Source organism: Talaromyces rugulosus, chromosome II (assembly GCF_013368755.1).
Source record: "Talaromyces rugulosus chromosome II, complete sequence".
Lineage (NCBI taxonomy): Eukaryota > Fungi > Ascomycota > Eurotiomycetes > Eurotiales > Trichocomaceae > Talaromyces > Talaromyces rugulosus.
The window spans coordinates 4,732,890-4,749,025 of NC_049562.1; the positions used below are offsets into that span (position 1 = coordinate 4,732,890).

Sequence of the window (16,136 nt, forward strand, 5' to 3'; positions counted from 1 at the left end):
TAACCATAAAATAAATCATACATACACTGATTCATTATGTGAGACTCGGCAATCTAAGGGGTAAAAACGCACGGACATGACGTGGTGTTGATCGCGGGGAAATGCCGATGGGGTCGGTACATACGGAGTACGGAATACCGTACAACTTTACGGCGACTCCGTAATGAGCCAATAAATCCTTCCACGTGCCGTATTACGTATACTCCGTACATGATTCATGCCTGCGCTCTGGAAAAGTCTAGACAACCAACTTTCCAGGTTCCAGGATTTCCCGGTTTTCGACAAGTTTTGCGAAGAATTAAAAGCTTTTTTGGAGGGTTAGCCGGCGCCTGATTGGCTGGTTTCCCCATGAGATCATCCCGAGCGATCTCGAATCGATGTTGGCGCGTCCCGCTAACCCTAACCCTAGGGTAATTTCCGGCTGTATTAAAAACATATGCCGAAACAGCCTTAATACTACTAAGTTAACCAACTCTTCACACTTCAGTGGCGGAATATGCTAAGTATACCTAGTAACAGAGAACGATTTTCAATGGCCAGCTATTCCTTGATCGCCCTACATGGTTCTGAACGGTTGCACGTACAACCCCCCCAAAAAAAACACGCCATACAAAATAGGTAATCCGGCCGCTCCTAACCTTATTGCACTTGTGCATGTGCTCGATATGGTTTACTTTGGGTGGGATCCCGCCACGTCTCAGCTCAGAACATCGACGCCAGCTACGTATTTGCTTAGTAGTAGTGGAGGTGGCTCGTGTCTGCAATCTGCATTTTTCTTCACTCCATGATCATCGTTAATCAATATTATTCTGTATCCATAGTGGAATCTATAGAATCATCCCCACCTGAACAAATTCGCCTTTTGCTCCTTTCTTGCCACTTGAAATTTGAAATGAAAATAATGAAAAATGAAACCAACCCGTCTATTATTATGGATGGCTTGATCCTTCTTCAATTTCTAAAAGTCTATTCTTCCTTTCGATGCTGCCTTGGAAATTCTATTGATCCATTCGCTACCTGTACGGAGTACTCCATACTGTATTTCCAATATCTTTCTATTTTATTTAATATTAAACAAATATTTGTTTTTAAAAATATTTATTAATATTAATGGTTTTTTTTTTTTTTTCATTCCGTGCCCTGTGTAACAAACGCATGCGCACGCGTCCTCGTGTCACCAAAACGAAAGTAGATTAGATCTCGATCAAGGCTCGAGCGGCCCGGGCTATCAGGGATCAGAGCCCGATCTAGTAAGCATATCGTATACTAGTACGTACTCCGAACGCGTATTTACCCGTACTAAAGTACAGTACATCCGCAACATACAGCCATCGACCGGGGAGAAACGGCTCAACGTTCACACAAAAAAAATTACCGGGCGTACCGCGGTTAAGTTGTGTGTATTGTTTGTTACCTGAAAATGCGTATTGTAATAATTTTAGGACACGGGGTACTCCGTACGGTCAGATCTCCTAAAGCACATACCAACACCAACTGTAACCATGAATGCAAATTTGTCTACTAAATCAAGCCTTAAAGCCAAGACTTATTATGTCGAAGGGGGGGAAAAAGACTCAAATGCTATTGATGTTGCTTTAGCAGGATTTGGTGGAGCTCGCGTGTTTCCTCGGAACCAGGGGGGAATCAATCACATGAGCAGGAGGAGCGGAATTTCGGAGAGCAAAAGAAACGAGCGAGCATGTCTCACTCCAATCTCCTAGCATCTTTTTTTTCTTTTTTTTCTTTTGCGTGATACGTATCCGTACAGAATCAGATAATCCGATCGAATTTTCTAGCAATCTCCACTGCGATACGATTCAATCGCGAATTTCCCTCGGGGTTGCAAAACTCCGAATCTGAATTGGATCGATCGGTATACCCCGTTACAGTGTAGTATAGTAGCATACCTAAACTGTAAACTGGCGTCGGATCCGGGTCCCGTCAAAATTGCCTATTCCGGATTTTTCCTCTTTCGCGGCTTGGTACTTACTACTACTGTATGTGCAGTCTGCTAGTTATATTTCGGATTACTATTGTTATCGAATGCGACAGTACTCCGTACGCGCACCCTACTCCGCAATCAATGAACGCTCGAAGGATTCAAGGACCGACCAGATCAGCCGCGATGCGAATCCCTCCGGAGATAAGTAGCCACTAAGAATAAACAGCCCCCTGAAGCCTCAGGCCGACGGAGTTGGTACGGAGTACGGACACGTAGATGTCTCTTTTTGTAATTCAAATCCAGGGTCTGTAATCGTAAAAAAACATTAATACATTAGTTCTGGTTTCCGATCCGTGGTAAGTTGTATCAATACGTGGCCACACCTGAATGAAGATCCGATCCTTGAACCATGGCACAGCCCTAACATCGAAATCTCCATAAAAAGCCGCGTTCCACATTGCCGGTACCACTTGAAACTTCAGTAGCACCACCACCACATCCATAAACTTTCTACCGGCACTTTATGACTTCACGAAAGAGGGGTAAGTCTAGATCGTCGACCATGCTTCCCGTTTCCAAACAAATGTTTGAACTTCTCCCCGCAAAAAAAAAAAAAAAAAAGAGTCATGGATCACCAACCAAAAAATCAAATCGTGTAGAAGCATGGTCACAGTGGGGATTTCGCCGTTTCATAACTACGTACTCCGTGCATTATCATTCTGTATCCGTACGAAGTAGGTACGTACTCCGTAACGAGCACCGATAAGGTTTTTGTCAATAATTTTCACTAGCCTCGTGCACACTGCATATGGAGTAGACTATTGTGGGGAGGCCTGACAAATAGTTTACTCCATGGAATCTGGATTGGCAATTTGACATCAGGATTTTCCATCCCACGCGTGAAGATTCTGAGGAACCATGCCAAACTATTACGTAGAACTCGCCAGCTGGATTCTCGCCCATCGAGATCGAGCGAAAATGCGGGCTCTGCCCCATCGGCCCATACATTATTAGTATTCAAGGCCCGCAACCATGCGCACTCCGAGATCTCGCTATCGTCGGGTGGGACCTTGGTCGGTAGATCCAAAGAGCGAGAATTAAAATTCATAATAACATCTCGAGAGAGGATAGTCAAAGGTATCAAGACTAAAGCGTACCGACAAGCCTTCCATTGGACAAAGCCCAAATTTAGGCTTTGCTCACCGAGTCGAAATGACGATATGCCAATTGCTCTTCTCCTTAGCTTACATCAACACCATGGTTCTCGGGGTATGCCTAGCTGACGATCGGAATTTCTCTCGATTTTTGAGTTTTCGCACTAGCAACGTGTGCAATTCATGCAGCGTCGCCAGGATTGTTTTTTTTTTTTTTTTTCAGTTTCGCCCGCCTGATGATCGATCGATAGTCGGTGGCTCAAGAGACCAAAAAAAGGCCACTTAAACGGTACACCCCTGCTTGTTACTGGTTAGGCATACCGGATGTGCGACCGATTGCCATATGGACTGTCTCGTGGCACACAGCATTGGATTCGGACGCAATTTAGCCCTTCCGCCGCAGTCCTCAAGACGATCTGGTTTTATTGAATATGCAATAATACGCTCTGGTAGTACAGTACTATGCTTTTTTTTATGGGTCTATACACACATCAACAGGTCGATACATAGGTTTAACGGAAATCATTTACGGAGTATGTGAACATTATAGTTTGCAACCTGATCTATGCGGTACCGCACTTTCGTCGCATTTTGTGTTGTGGAATTGAGTTCTGATTTCCAACTGGCTGTTACACTGAATGACTGAGACACTGGCTGCCACTCCAGAGTGACATTCGGCCGGTGACACTGTCCCAGCCTCCTGGGAAACGCGTGTACCGTTGAAGGGCAAGACGGAGAACCCCGTCACCCATTTTGAGTCGCAACTGTTGGTAAAGGGGGTGAATTGATGCCAATGACAGAAAATACATGTTGGAGAGCTAAAATACTAGCGGGTCGACTACTCGACGCTTGTAGGGATGCTAATCCACGCGGCTCGCCTAGCCGTACCGGTCTAAATCTGGGGGCTGCTTGCAACGTACAGTATTGTATCCGTGGTACTCCGGAAGCCCTAAATTCTGCATGGAGACGCTACCAACGGTATGTAACTTACTAGTGACCAGATTAAGGGACAGAATAGTGTGCTCCCTATCCGTAGTGCAACCAGCCAAGAAATTTGTGAAAAATTCCACCTTTGCCGTCGATGTCCCAGACGACCGTACAACTAGCCAATTCAGGTAAGAACAAGGGGCTGGACCGGTCGTTTGCCTTCTTTCAACGTTCAAACCCGTGCTTGGCCAGAAACCTAATTTGGGAGCATCCGTTCGATCGGGATGTCTGACACACTACATGTCGACGTCCGTGGACGTTACATTTTCACCCGTCAACCCCATGGCATGGGACAGGTTCATCCCGACGGGTAGTTTGTAACACAGGACTCAGGTCCCCAGAAAAACACATCGTCACACCAGTTCTCTTGTTAGTTGTAAAGAAGGCTGGAAGAAAACGGCTTGCAGCATAGTTAGAACCTGGGACCCCAAAGAGGGAATTTCCAAACGGGCTGGTCCTGTGACTTGAGTAGCCCTAATGCTCCTTCCTAGGTTCATCTTCCCCGCTATGGATGGCAGCTTAACTTGCTGTTTGACTGCGTTAGAAACTATTAATGAGTAAAAGATTAAGGCCTTTTTTTTTAATTCGACTTTTAAAGGAGCTAGCCGTATTATGTGTTTAAGAGTTTATGTAGTATTGCAATACAGGAGTAGTACTTGGGAAAAGCTAAATGCACTTAATCACTGATACCTTCTCGATTCATTAAAATGATACAAAGGGGAATAAGGCCTCTACTCTCCTAACCCTACATTTAGATGTTTGGCCCAGTATCGTTAAAGAACATTAAAACTTGTGTTCATTCAACATTAATACAAATTAAACAGCTGGCTAATAACTTTGCGATAAATCAAATAGTGCTAGTACATCACCTCGTGAACTCGAGAAACCAAGAAACTTTTCATAATAATACAGCCCCAGAAAACTCCAAGATATGCATAGTAACATAGAATATTCACACGCCGCTGTCGCAAAGACTATTTATCCAACAAACAAGACGTATATTGCAATCAAGAGTTGAATCTTAGCAAAGTCCCAAAACTCTCAGTTAACAAACAAAAGGATCAACTGCGCTTCGTGCCAACGCCGAGAAAGGAAAAAAATGTATACTGACAGTGCTGAAAACATGAAAGAATGCTTTCAAGAAATCGAATGCAAATTGAAGTGAAAAAAATACCATCCAACATGCTATGCTTCGTTCGTATACACGATCAAAAAATACATGGGAAAACGAAATATCAGCCCCGCAATGCAAAACAAAAGAAACGAGGGAAGGATATATATGTATATATAATGTGAAGATAACAGTGAGAAACACCTTAGAAGCTGAAGAGGCCGCTTCGCTTTTTACCCAATGGATAGACGACCAGTGCAGCTAGAAATAGGCCCACAGTGATGCCAATGGCAAGTTGAACCATTCCGAATCCAATGTCAAAGACGACCCCGCTGTACGCCTTGCTTCCATACAAGGAAATGTTCTGTTGAGCTTCGAGGAAGCCCTGTGTTCCGTTGTTTATAATAGAGTAGAACGAGGTGTTGCGGCTTATCTCATCGGCCGAAGTGAGACCGGACACCAATGAGCCACTTGAAGCGAGACCAGATGGAACTTGAACAAATATCGCCGGAAGGATTGCTGCTGCTGCAAGGCCATGTCCCAGTCGGCTGTAAAGATTCCCCATTACTCCAATGACAAAGGCCCCCAATGCATTGACCACTTGGGTGTTGTATCCCAATCTTTTCGTTGACAGATATGTGGTCAAATATCCACATAGAGATATCATCAGCATCACCGGGATTTGTTTCCACTTGGATTGGTTGATTGTTGACAGACAAAATGTGAACATTAGGACGAAAGGTAGCCGTTGGAGGTATGGGTTTTGGATTGGGCTGGCAGGGCAAGTGTATTCCGAGCTGGCGTTTGGGTCTAATAGGCCATAAACCGACGTGCCAATAGTGATTCCAAAGCCGAGGAAAAGTGAGTATATAATCGAATAAACCATTCGAACAGACCCAGCCACAATACTGCGTGACTGCAATTCAAGACTCCCGCATAAAACCATATATCCGGGTAGAATGAGAGCAATGGATGACTGTGCCAGAGCTGAAAAGCAAAAAAGTCTCCCGCCATTATACGGAATGCTTCCAAAAGCTCGTGCAAGGAATGATGTGAGGACAGCCGCAGAGATCTCGAAAACATTTGAGTATAGGTAAGATCGCGGGGATAGCACCAATTGCAAGGTTCCCAATAGACAGCCCAGGATAAAAGCAATTGGCATGTCGATAGGACGGGCCCCGAAAGCAAACGGTCCAACTGAAGCACTAGCAAAACCATGCACCAAGATCAAGGTCCAAACATTGAAAAGGGGCTTTTGCTTCATGATGCTTTCTATTCTCTCAGTAGCCTCTCCGACATCAATGACATCGTGGATCACCTCTTTGTAGATTTTGTGGACATCAAACAATCGGCCGAGGTCGACACCTTGCACAGCCTTGACCAGCTTCACATCTGTGGCGCGTGTGGTAGGGTCATCAAAGGACACAACCATACAGCCAGGGATATACAAGAATTGACCATCAACGTCCAATACCTTGGCGGTCATGCACATGTATTCTTCCAGCCTGTGTGTGGGGGCACCATATTTCATCAACGCCTTGCAGAGACGCAACAGATACCGCTGGCGAGAATGGATCTCGGCGATACGTACATCGATCTGAAGTTCACCGGCATACTCGTTTTCGGCCATCGATTGACTGGGCACGGCCTCGCAACTTCGGGAGCGCAATAGTGTTGGGTACTGGCTGGATGCGCTTGAAAAAGAACTCTTCGAGCTTAAATTAAGGAACGGTAAAGACGGCTGTGGTTGCTTGGGCTTCTTCTTTTCCCACCATTTTCTTTTCGGTGGCTTGGGAGTTAACGGTTCTCGGCTAAGAGACCGGCCACAACAAGTGCTCATGTCGCTCATGCTGCCATTGCGGATATGCAGGTTACTCGGATAACTGAGCTGATCCATTCCAAAGTGTCGGTCTCCGTCATATTGTCGTTCACGCAACTTCAGGATTGTTGATAGCAGTCTATCATCGGAGAGGGGGGCAACGTAGGCATCAGAGCCCTGGTCTTCAGGATGTAAGCCAGTAGCATGGGGGCAACCAGGATAGGGGGCATTGGCGTCTAATTGATTCATTTGTTGGACAAATATTGGAGCTTCCGGGAGGTCGGTGGAACGTTGCTGGTCAGCTAACGACCCTTCTTCATCATCGACTGTCAGGTCGTAATCGTCCTCTGGCAACGGAATAAAGAGTGTAGTATCACCAGAATATGAATGGAGAAGGGTTGCTTGATCAGGGTGTGTGCTGAAATAAGGTTGTTGCAGTGGGGAAGACCTTGATGTTGTAATGAAAGGAGAGGAAGCCAGCTGGGGAGCTTCTGTCACATAGGGTTGACCTTTGCCAGTGCCGATCCCATCATCATCGGCGTCACTGGTGACCTCAGTCGAGGTCTCGCTTTTCCAGAGAGTGGGCCCAGGACCGAGCTGGCCATCACTTGAGAACGTGGATGAGCTATCGGCCGTCACGACAAAGCTTCCCAGTTCCCTGGCGTCAAGAATGCTGGCGGTTTGGGCGGGCCCATAAGGGAGCAAGCCCCCTTTCTGGCAGTGGATGTCTGACGCTGAGACCAACCACTGTGCCTGCACGTCAAAAACTGGCGGCACAAGCGCAGGGGCGTTAAAATAATTGGCGACAGGATAAATTCTTGCATTCTTTGGCTTGCCCGGCACAGCCCCTGCCCCGTGCGTTGCCTCGACAAAAGTGGTGCCATTGGATAACTTGGATGACAATTTATGTGGAAAATATTGCGAGTTAATGGGTGGCAAGCCTGTATATCGTTCATTAGCACCCCGTGGAGAATTCTTGGTTTTGCGGAAGCCAGTGAGGTTGTACGGGCATAGGTTGAAACAGGGCGCCGTCATTTCTTCATGCAATTCAAGAGTCAAAGCAGGAGAGCCGAATTCCAGGCTCGTGCTATTGCTTGACCTGATTGGGTGATCGCTGCAAGAGTTGAGCGGAAGAGGCCCGTCAAACTGGATAGGCTGTATCTACAACGACGATCAGCATACTTGAGCATCATTGTAGCACACGTTCAAATACCATGGTTGAAAAGGACCCCTCCCGAGGCACAAGGCATACCGCTTGGGGCCTCTAAACATACATACACTCTCTCTGAACTGATCCGTATAGCTTTGGGCTAGGACTGGCTGTAGGCATTCGACCCAGCAGCTGCTACATCTATTGCTAATAAGGGAGCGTTACCCCGTTAAATAACTGTCTCACCGAGAAGCTCGCGGTCCCAACACTGCTTTTTGTTTTTCTTTAAGCCGGCCGAATGCATGGATTGAGGCTGTACGACAATAGAGTGTAGCACTGTATCAAATATCATCGTTGTGGACGATCCAGATGAGATGGATGTGGAGAGCCAAGGCGATCGGGGGATGGAACGAGAGGCCGATTCACACGTCTGCAGTAGAGAGGAGAAAGAAGCAAGGAGGACGCAGCAAGATAAGAGATAAGAGAAGAGATGAGATGAGGAGGAGGAGGAGGAGGAGGAGGAGAGAAGAGAAGAAAAGAGGAGAGGAGATCGCGAGAACGAGAGGAGGAAGGAGCGGGGGAAGGAACGTTTATTTGAACCCACCTACACCCTGCAAGGCGACCGCCAGAAACAAGCTCTGCCCCATCGCGACAAGCCTTTGCGGTTTCATCTCCGACTGGCGTCTATGCTTACTTGTTCTATGCCGATGCTTTATGCTTAATGTCGGCCTGCGGGTCGCGCTATCTCTCTCGCTGTCTACGGTGGAGCAGCACAGGAGCTCAGGGAACGCGGCCCCTCTCTCTGTGTTTATCCTTTTCCCTTTTCAACTGCAGTCGGGTACACCCTATCTCGACCTCGCTCGTCTCACACTGGCCTTCGGCTTCCAGTGATCCGCCCGCCGGGACAACCCACTGTTCACCCGCTGACTGCAAGGGAAGGCCGACATCGCATCTAGTCGAGTCAAAAGTGGCTGAGCAGAGAGCCAGGTAGAGACTTTCATCGGCTATCGGCTGGACCTGGGCCTGCGTTGTGGTGGCCGCAGGATGGGTCATGGCTATGGTCATTAGCGTCATGAGCGCTCCTAGCATGACTGTGTTGGGCACAAGGCGATGGCGCGCACGGTCAACGTAGTATAAGTGTTGCCAACTACTGCTAGGTCACACCAGGCGACAAAAGCGGACAATAACATCGAGTCGTGATTCTCGGGAAGCGGCTTCTCGCGGAAGGCTCCTTCGCCATTGGTATTGGCTCGCTGTTCGGTCCGGGCTTGCTTAAGGCTTCCTCATCCGACATCGTTGAGACCATCAGAGGCGAGTGAGCTGAACTTCGGTGGGTCGAGAAGGGGGGGGGGGAGAGGAACAAAGAAAAAGCAACGATGCCAGTCTGGAACTACCATAAGCCGGAAGGGGCCAGGGTTATTTTAGGAGACTAATCGAGCAGACATAGCCATAGATACTGATCAGAAGAACTGTGTACTGGAGACCGCAAGCGGCCAGTCTCAATTTACACATTCTCCGCTACGACGGCAATGGCTAGTGAACGAGCAATTGGATCGTTCAACCCAAGGAGAGATAGGGGCATGATTCAAGATGCGCCTGTAGGGTTGAACCACGGATGATACATGACTAGCAGTGGAATTTGATGGGTTTGCTATTAATGAACAGATATTGTCGATCAATCTCCCAGCCTGCTAGATCCGTTTTGATAACAATTGGATTGGGTTTCAGGTCGCCTGCTGCAAGGGGCGCACTGGTATCGAATGATACATTTTAAGTGATCTCATTACTACTCCGCCATCTTATTTAAGATGTTTCTTATTTGTTTACCGGTCGATGCGTACTTTCTTTTGCGTCTTATCTGCCTTATTGCTCGAGCTCGCCAAATTTGGGACTCATCGTAGCCGGAACAATGTAGATCGACCCATCTTGACGGAATAGATTTGCCTAGTCTATTACGCGGGTTGATAACTGACGTTGGGCGATGGAGCACATGCTTTGTGCTACTACAGGAAAGTGCTGCAGCTATCCGTTATTCGCTTGAACTTAGGGACCTATAGTTGACAACGGAAGCAAGAGCAAAATATACCCGCAGAAAAGCAATGTCAAAGGAAAGGAAAGAAAAATTCAGTGCTCTGAGTTACCGCTACCCCGGGGAACATGTGCCGCAACTAATCAGGTCACCCACGGGTAAGATGTTTTAACATGCAACCTCATACAGAATCCGAGAGCGTTTAGTTACATACTTAGCTAAACATGGTGAATGAAAGAGGCGAAGTTCCGGGTATCCGGTGCGCGGTCATTGGGGACGCCACTGAAACTAGTATATCCCTGTCCTCCTATAAACAACATACCTTGGTTTGTAATGAGTCACGCGTACATGTAGGTTATATAACATTCAAACGTCTAAGAAAATTTTTGGGTCACTTGTAAGCCCCCGTAATATTGATGTTGTTTGTGTCACGGGAGTCAAAATAAACAAAATTCCAGACCACCTCATCAATACTTATCAAACCACCAACTTTCTTTCCAGGTCGAATATACTATTGGCTGCACCGAGATTAACACACATGCGCGCCCATTCTATGTCAATATATGTATATTTCTTATATCCCCTTTTTAATAGCAAAAACTCATAGTATCTGATAAGCTGATGCCTATTCGCATAAAAGAGGGAATATGTCAGTCATGCCACTAGTACATATGTACACCCACCTTTGGATAGACATTACTATGTATTTAAGTCATGGGTACATGTATGGGATTGTGGCCAATCAATAAGCAACTCCCGTGCTTCATGTAGTGTTGCGTACTACGATGTTTCACCTGATATTGGTCCCAGTACAGTAATGGCGTTGTGTTGTGGTGGGAAGAGCATGGTCCTTTTGACATGTGAACGGGTAGTTAGGGTTATTATGTCATCTGACCCCAGTTCCGCTGTGGTACGGCGCAGTTAGCCCTAGGTATTCGTCCATATAAAGAGCCCGTTGATTTATAAGAATGAGGACTTGACTAACTCCTGATCTACTTGGTAGAATGTCATATACACATTCGCTAACTTCTGGCGCTTTTTAAGTTATTACCATCACCCTTCAACGATGACATAAATATCAATTGATCCTTTGTTGCCAACATTAAATACTAAATCACAAATGAGCTTCTGTTACATATATATATTACACATGCAGCTATCCCGCGATGTATTTTTTTCGAGAATATAGGAAATCCTAAGGAATTCCGTTATTCAAAGACAGACTTCCACGAGACGGCATCTAGCCCATAAACTCACAGTAGTATCCGCTACAGCTACTGCCTATCTAGTTATGAATGACAGGCCAAACTTGCACTAGGTTTATAGTTTAATCCCAGAGGTTTGTCGACAGTAAGTCGGTGGAATCAGGCCACCTGACCGCGCTTCTCCAGAAGAAGCACCGCTTGCACACAAAGGAAATTTCCCCCTAGATAGCCTCAAGTCTTCTAAGTAATTCAATAATATTCTTCGTTCATATTCTTAAGCTTTATGGACCTCTGGCTTGTCGTGTTCGACAAGGTTCAGGAATCCATGTACAGCATAAGCATAGACTATTGAAAACAGTGGCACGCCGCACAGCCTATCTTTGGTCATAGGAATACATATGTACCCTTATTATATATTGATCCTTAACTATATCAATTGATCTCATACATGTAATTTAGTACCACCAAAAAAGAAAAAGAAAAAGAAAAACCAGGTTCCCCGCATTAGCTACGACATGTAGTTTGAAGAATTAAAATCGACTTGTTATCCACCATTTCAAAAAGGATCAATCCTTGGCAACTTAGTCATATATTCTATTTGTCACAGAAGATGCATATACCCGAGGCGGTAGAGTTGACACCAATTCATTCATTCTAGAATTTCCCACTGCATGGGTTAAGATCTGAACATTCACGTAAGAGCTAGGTGGGTTAACAGGCGAGTTTAATTCCGGCGGATATGCGCATTTGTAGGCATTGATACCCCGTATCATCAATCGGCTTTAGAGAAGCCAACGAGAAGGATATCCAGTAAAGACCAAAAAAAAGAAGAAAAGGTCTAAGCCTCCAGCCACATAATTCCTCAAGTGTCCATAGTACAACCACGGAACGTTGTTGAGACTTCCGGGATTGCGCGAAAGCTTCCGATTGGATTCTCTTCAATACGACCTTTGATTTTTGAGAACAATCGAGAACTGGACATTAGGCACATGCTATCACTTTTACGGCGGTGTCAATGCAACCGTGGGCCCGTGGTTGGTTGTGCAACCCTTTCCTGACTATGTACTGGGACGGATTCAGTAACCCCGTATTCTTGACTATCAACGCCACTATCACCCGACAGAGAGACAAAGAATAAGAGGGAAAAAAAAAGAAGACAAACAAAAGCAAATAGAAGCTGGTAACCGCTTCGTTCCCTCTTCTGGGAAAAATCAAAATTTTACATTGCAACACATGTGCGAGCCATCCCTGTGGGCAGAAGAACGTGGCGAGGATTATTGATGCACTCTCCCGATAAATAGCTGGGAAATAAAATTTGTCATGATTGAAACAGCTACCCGGCTCCATTTTAATTAATATATTAAGAATAGAGAAGGACAGAGAAACCCATGGCGTTTATACATACATGTTAAGTTACACGCAAATGCATCATTGATGCAACATTAATCCGAATTGAATTGCCGGCAGCAAGCATGTGGTTTGTGTTTCATTCTATATTTACTTGGGTTAGCAATGCAAGAATTCAGGCCCAATATGTATTTACCTGTGTATCCCATCGGAATTTATTGTTCCACATATGTAACATTGAAAACAACCGCCGTGCAGCCGCATAAAAAAAGGCTTCATTGTAAGAAACACATGAATCTTAGTAAAATTATACCGAGGCAATGGGATACATGCTATCCTCCCACCAAAAATAACGCAAATCTTTCGAAATATGAAATCCCATCTATATTCATGGGTTCCCTATTAGGGCTTCTGGTTAGGGCACAAAACCCTGTCCGGATGGATGAGTAGCGATACTTTCGATGACGTCTCTATGTTACTGTAGCGTTCGAGATTGTCCCTCAGTCACATTTAGCCTGCATAAGCTAGCCAAATGCCTCCTTTATAATGTGTCCAACAACCCCTATACTACGTATATTATGTTACTAGGTTCGCTCTGCAGATTCTGCACCTATCATGACCATCAAATTCAGCAATGGCCTTGAAATGGCCTCGATTCAAGTACAAAATATCTTCATCGCTATTTGTTTCTTTCCATACAGTCGTTGCAACGCCTCCATCTTGGAACCCCCCTAAACACCGGCTTATATCGCAAACAAAGACGAACGTGAAAAAAGGAACGGGGGAATAGCACTGAGACAAAAGTTCAAAACAACAAACAAGAATCAGAAAAGTGCGCCTGCATAGTCTGGTATCACATCAAAACATGGCCGTCAAACATTTCGACTTTAACTATACCATCTCATTCTCATCTCCTCTCGACCCGGCTAAGAGCCCCGAGAATCACGCCGACGTCTTCTCTCGGGCGCCTTGTATGGCGCGTTCCCAGAGATTCTTTATCGCTGTCGCCGGAGTCTCTATCATCTTGATCGCTGCCTTCGAGTTCCCGCGTCCGAGCTGCATTTCGTGCATCCCGTTCCTCTAGTCGTTGCGAGCACATTCGCAGTACCTCTGATGATATTCGGTCTGCAGCTGAGCGGAATATATCAATGTCGTGTAATCCGGAAGCGAATGCATCCAAGGTTGGCGCTAGAGAAGTTGTGATATGGGACAGGCGATTTGAGACGGCAGAAGGTGGGAGGGGAGGATTGCTGGGAGACGGTTGAGGAATCGCTTTCCCGTCTTGGGAATTTTGGTTTACTCGAAGACTTTCAAGCCCGATCGTATTGATAATTGACCGTTGGCCGGGGTCCAATGCGGCTATATCTATACGTTGCTTGTTTTTGGACGAGGAGTCCTCCTCGGAGGCTGGTGATTCAAGTGCCGTTATTGACGGAGGTCGTAATAATGCTTTCAAAGCTTGTTTTTCGGTTTGTAACCTAAAGTTCGTCAGAACTAGACGCTTTAATAAAAAATCTAAGAAACATACCGAAGTATTTGCTCCTCTAACTTCTTGATCTTCTCCGCGTTCTGTATATTCTTCGGGTTGGGCTTTTTGACAACGACTGTTGGGGTAGGAGCATCTTCTCGCGAAAACCAGTCCGATAAAGCAGACTTATTTGCAAAGTCCTCAATCAATTTTTCTTTAATAAATCGAGCTATAGCAGAATTAGACAAGCAAGACATCTTGCCTAGATTGGAATGGGACATACCTTCTCGACGAGCATCTTCATCAACTGACGAAGATCGAGATTGCTTCTCGTCCATGGCGCGAGTAGCGCACCATGTTAGTAGTTGTTTCATTCGACGAGGCTCTGGGAGCCCTTCACTTGCGATGTGTTTGTAAAACTCGGCGGTAGACACCTCTTTATGCGGGATTGCTGCATGTGAAATATTAGCCGGCTGGATCACTCCTAGGGATGCAAAAGCTGCCGCACCATTTGATGTTCCCGAGTCTATCAAAGAACTCGCTCTTCGTCCTCTCATCCCTAAACTGCTCCGTCTCTGTCCTTTCCCGGCGCGTTCTTGTCTCATCTCCTTATTCCGCCGTATGACCGGGGTGTCTGCCACAGGCAATGCAATCTTCGTGCCTCTTCCTTGGCGATCATCGGGAGATTGAGGGTCGTTTGTCGGTCGCGATTTAGAGGGTCTGCCCCTCTTTGGCGTTTGCGATGGTGGCTCTTCACTTCGGTTTCGATTAAGGCGTTTCCCAGTTTGCACTTCTGGCTCTAGAGAGTCTCTGCCCGACCGCCGTCTCGAAGGCCTCCCGTTGGATGTGTTGCTAACGGTTCTGTCTTCTCCGATTGATGCGCCGCTTCCTTTCGCGGTCTGGGCTTTGGGCGGACGGCCTCTTTTCGACTGCAACTGGCTAACCTTGCTGGTCGTAATTTCGTTTGTAGAAGTAATTTCGGATCCCAGTTTCGGTTTCTTGGGCGCCGCAGCTCGAGTAAACTTGAACCCTTCATCATCCTCGTCGTATACAGCTGAGCACGTAAATCGACCATATCAGTACAACAGTAGATCACACCAAGCAAGGCTCTGTTACTCACCAGCATTTCGTTTATTTACACTCCGCGTTGGCTTTTCCTGTGTCGCGTTCTCATCGACGCCGTTTTCCTGGCGCTCACTGATTCGTCTCCCTCGCCTCCGGTCTCCGTTGCTCTGTGCAGACGACGACGCAGGCCGTGCCTGCGACGCCGCCATGTCAATTACTCTGAGAGGCTCACGATGCGTGCTCGTTGTCGTTGCCGTTAGGACCGCGACGGTCATGTCAAACGGCGTATTCCAGGAACGCGCGCTCAAAGGATCGAGGAGTGACCAGGCCGTCAAAGCCTGGATTTCGGGTTCCGATTAAGCCAATATTTCACGGATCATGCGACAGTTTCAGTGCTGTTAGTTGTTGTGTGGCCGTGACAATGGAGTTGTTTCCTGGCGCTTCGCAATCGTCTCCAACCGCTTCTCTGGTCGTCGTATTTCCTTGCCAAAGGGACCCTTATCGGTTTATTTCACTCCAAAGTAAAAGTCGCTTAGCCACCGTCCAGCTTCTTCGTCTTGCCGCTGTCGTAGATGCGCAATCGTTGAACCAGTCGTCTTAAAAAGTCGGTCGCAAAGTCTGGAATTCGGGATGAACGTGAGGTCGCGCGCTTCCCGACGCCAATGTTCCCGAGACGCGCGCCGCCGCCGAGTTTCCTTTTTGTTTTGGGAAATAACCAGACTTTCGCCAATGCCGCAGTGAGTACTCTTTTTATCTCGCGGTAAAGGATGCTAGTGTCGAGTCGGGAGAATTGTTGGATGGCAACTTCACACGATGCAAGTCAGTTCCAGTCGTCTTCACCTGCGCCAAACACGCGCCA

At 46.5% G+C, this 16,136-nt stretch overlaps 2 protein-coding genes across 2 annotated transcripts; both read right to left on the reverse strand.

Annotated features, from left to right (window-relative positions):
* Window positions 1-5,399: 5,399 nt before the first annotated feature.
* On the reverse strand, window positions 5,400-8,229 carry TRUGW13939_04107 (uncharacterized protein; the record flags this gene model as incomplete). Its single annotated transcript, XM_035487284.1, has 2 exons — window positions 5,400-8,174; window positions 8,227-8,229. The coding sequence occupies 2 exons, from the start codon at window positions 8,227-8,229 to the stop codon at window positions 5,400-5,402; spliced, it is 2,778 nt and encodes a 925-aa protein (XP_035343177.1).
* A 5,422-nt stretch (window positions 8,230-13,651) lies between these two features.
* TRUGW13939_04108 (uncharacterized protein) lies at window positions 13,652-15,552 on the reverse strand (the record flags this gene model as incomplete). The annotated part of the gene is made up of 4 exons (XM_035487285.1): window positions 13,652-14,222; window positions 14,273-14,441; window positions 14,496-15,266; window positions 15,333-15,552. 4 exons carry the CDS (start codon window positions 15,550-15,552, stop codon window positions 13,652-13,654), a joined length of 1,731 nt encoding a protein of 576 aa, XP_035343178.1.
* Between the last annotated feature and the right edge of the window lie 584 nt (window positions 15,553-16,136).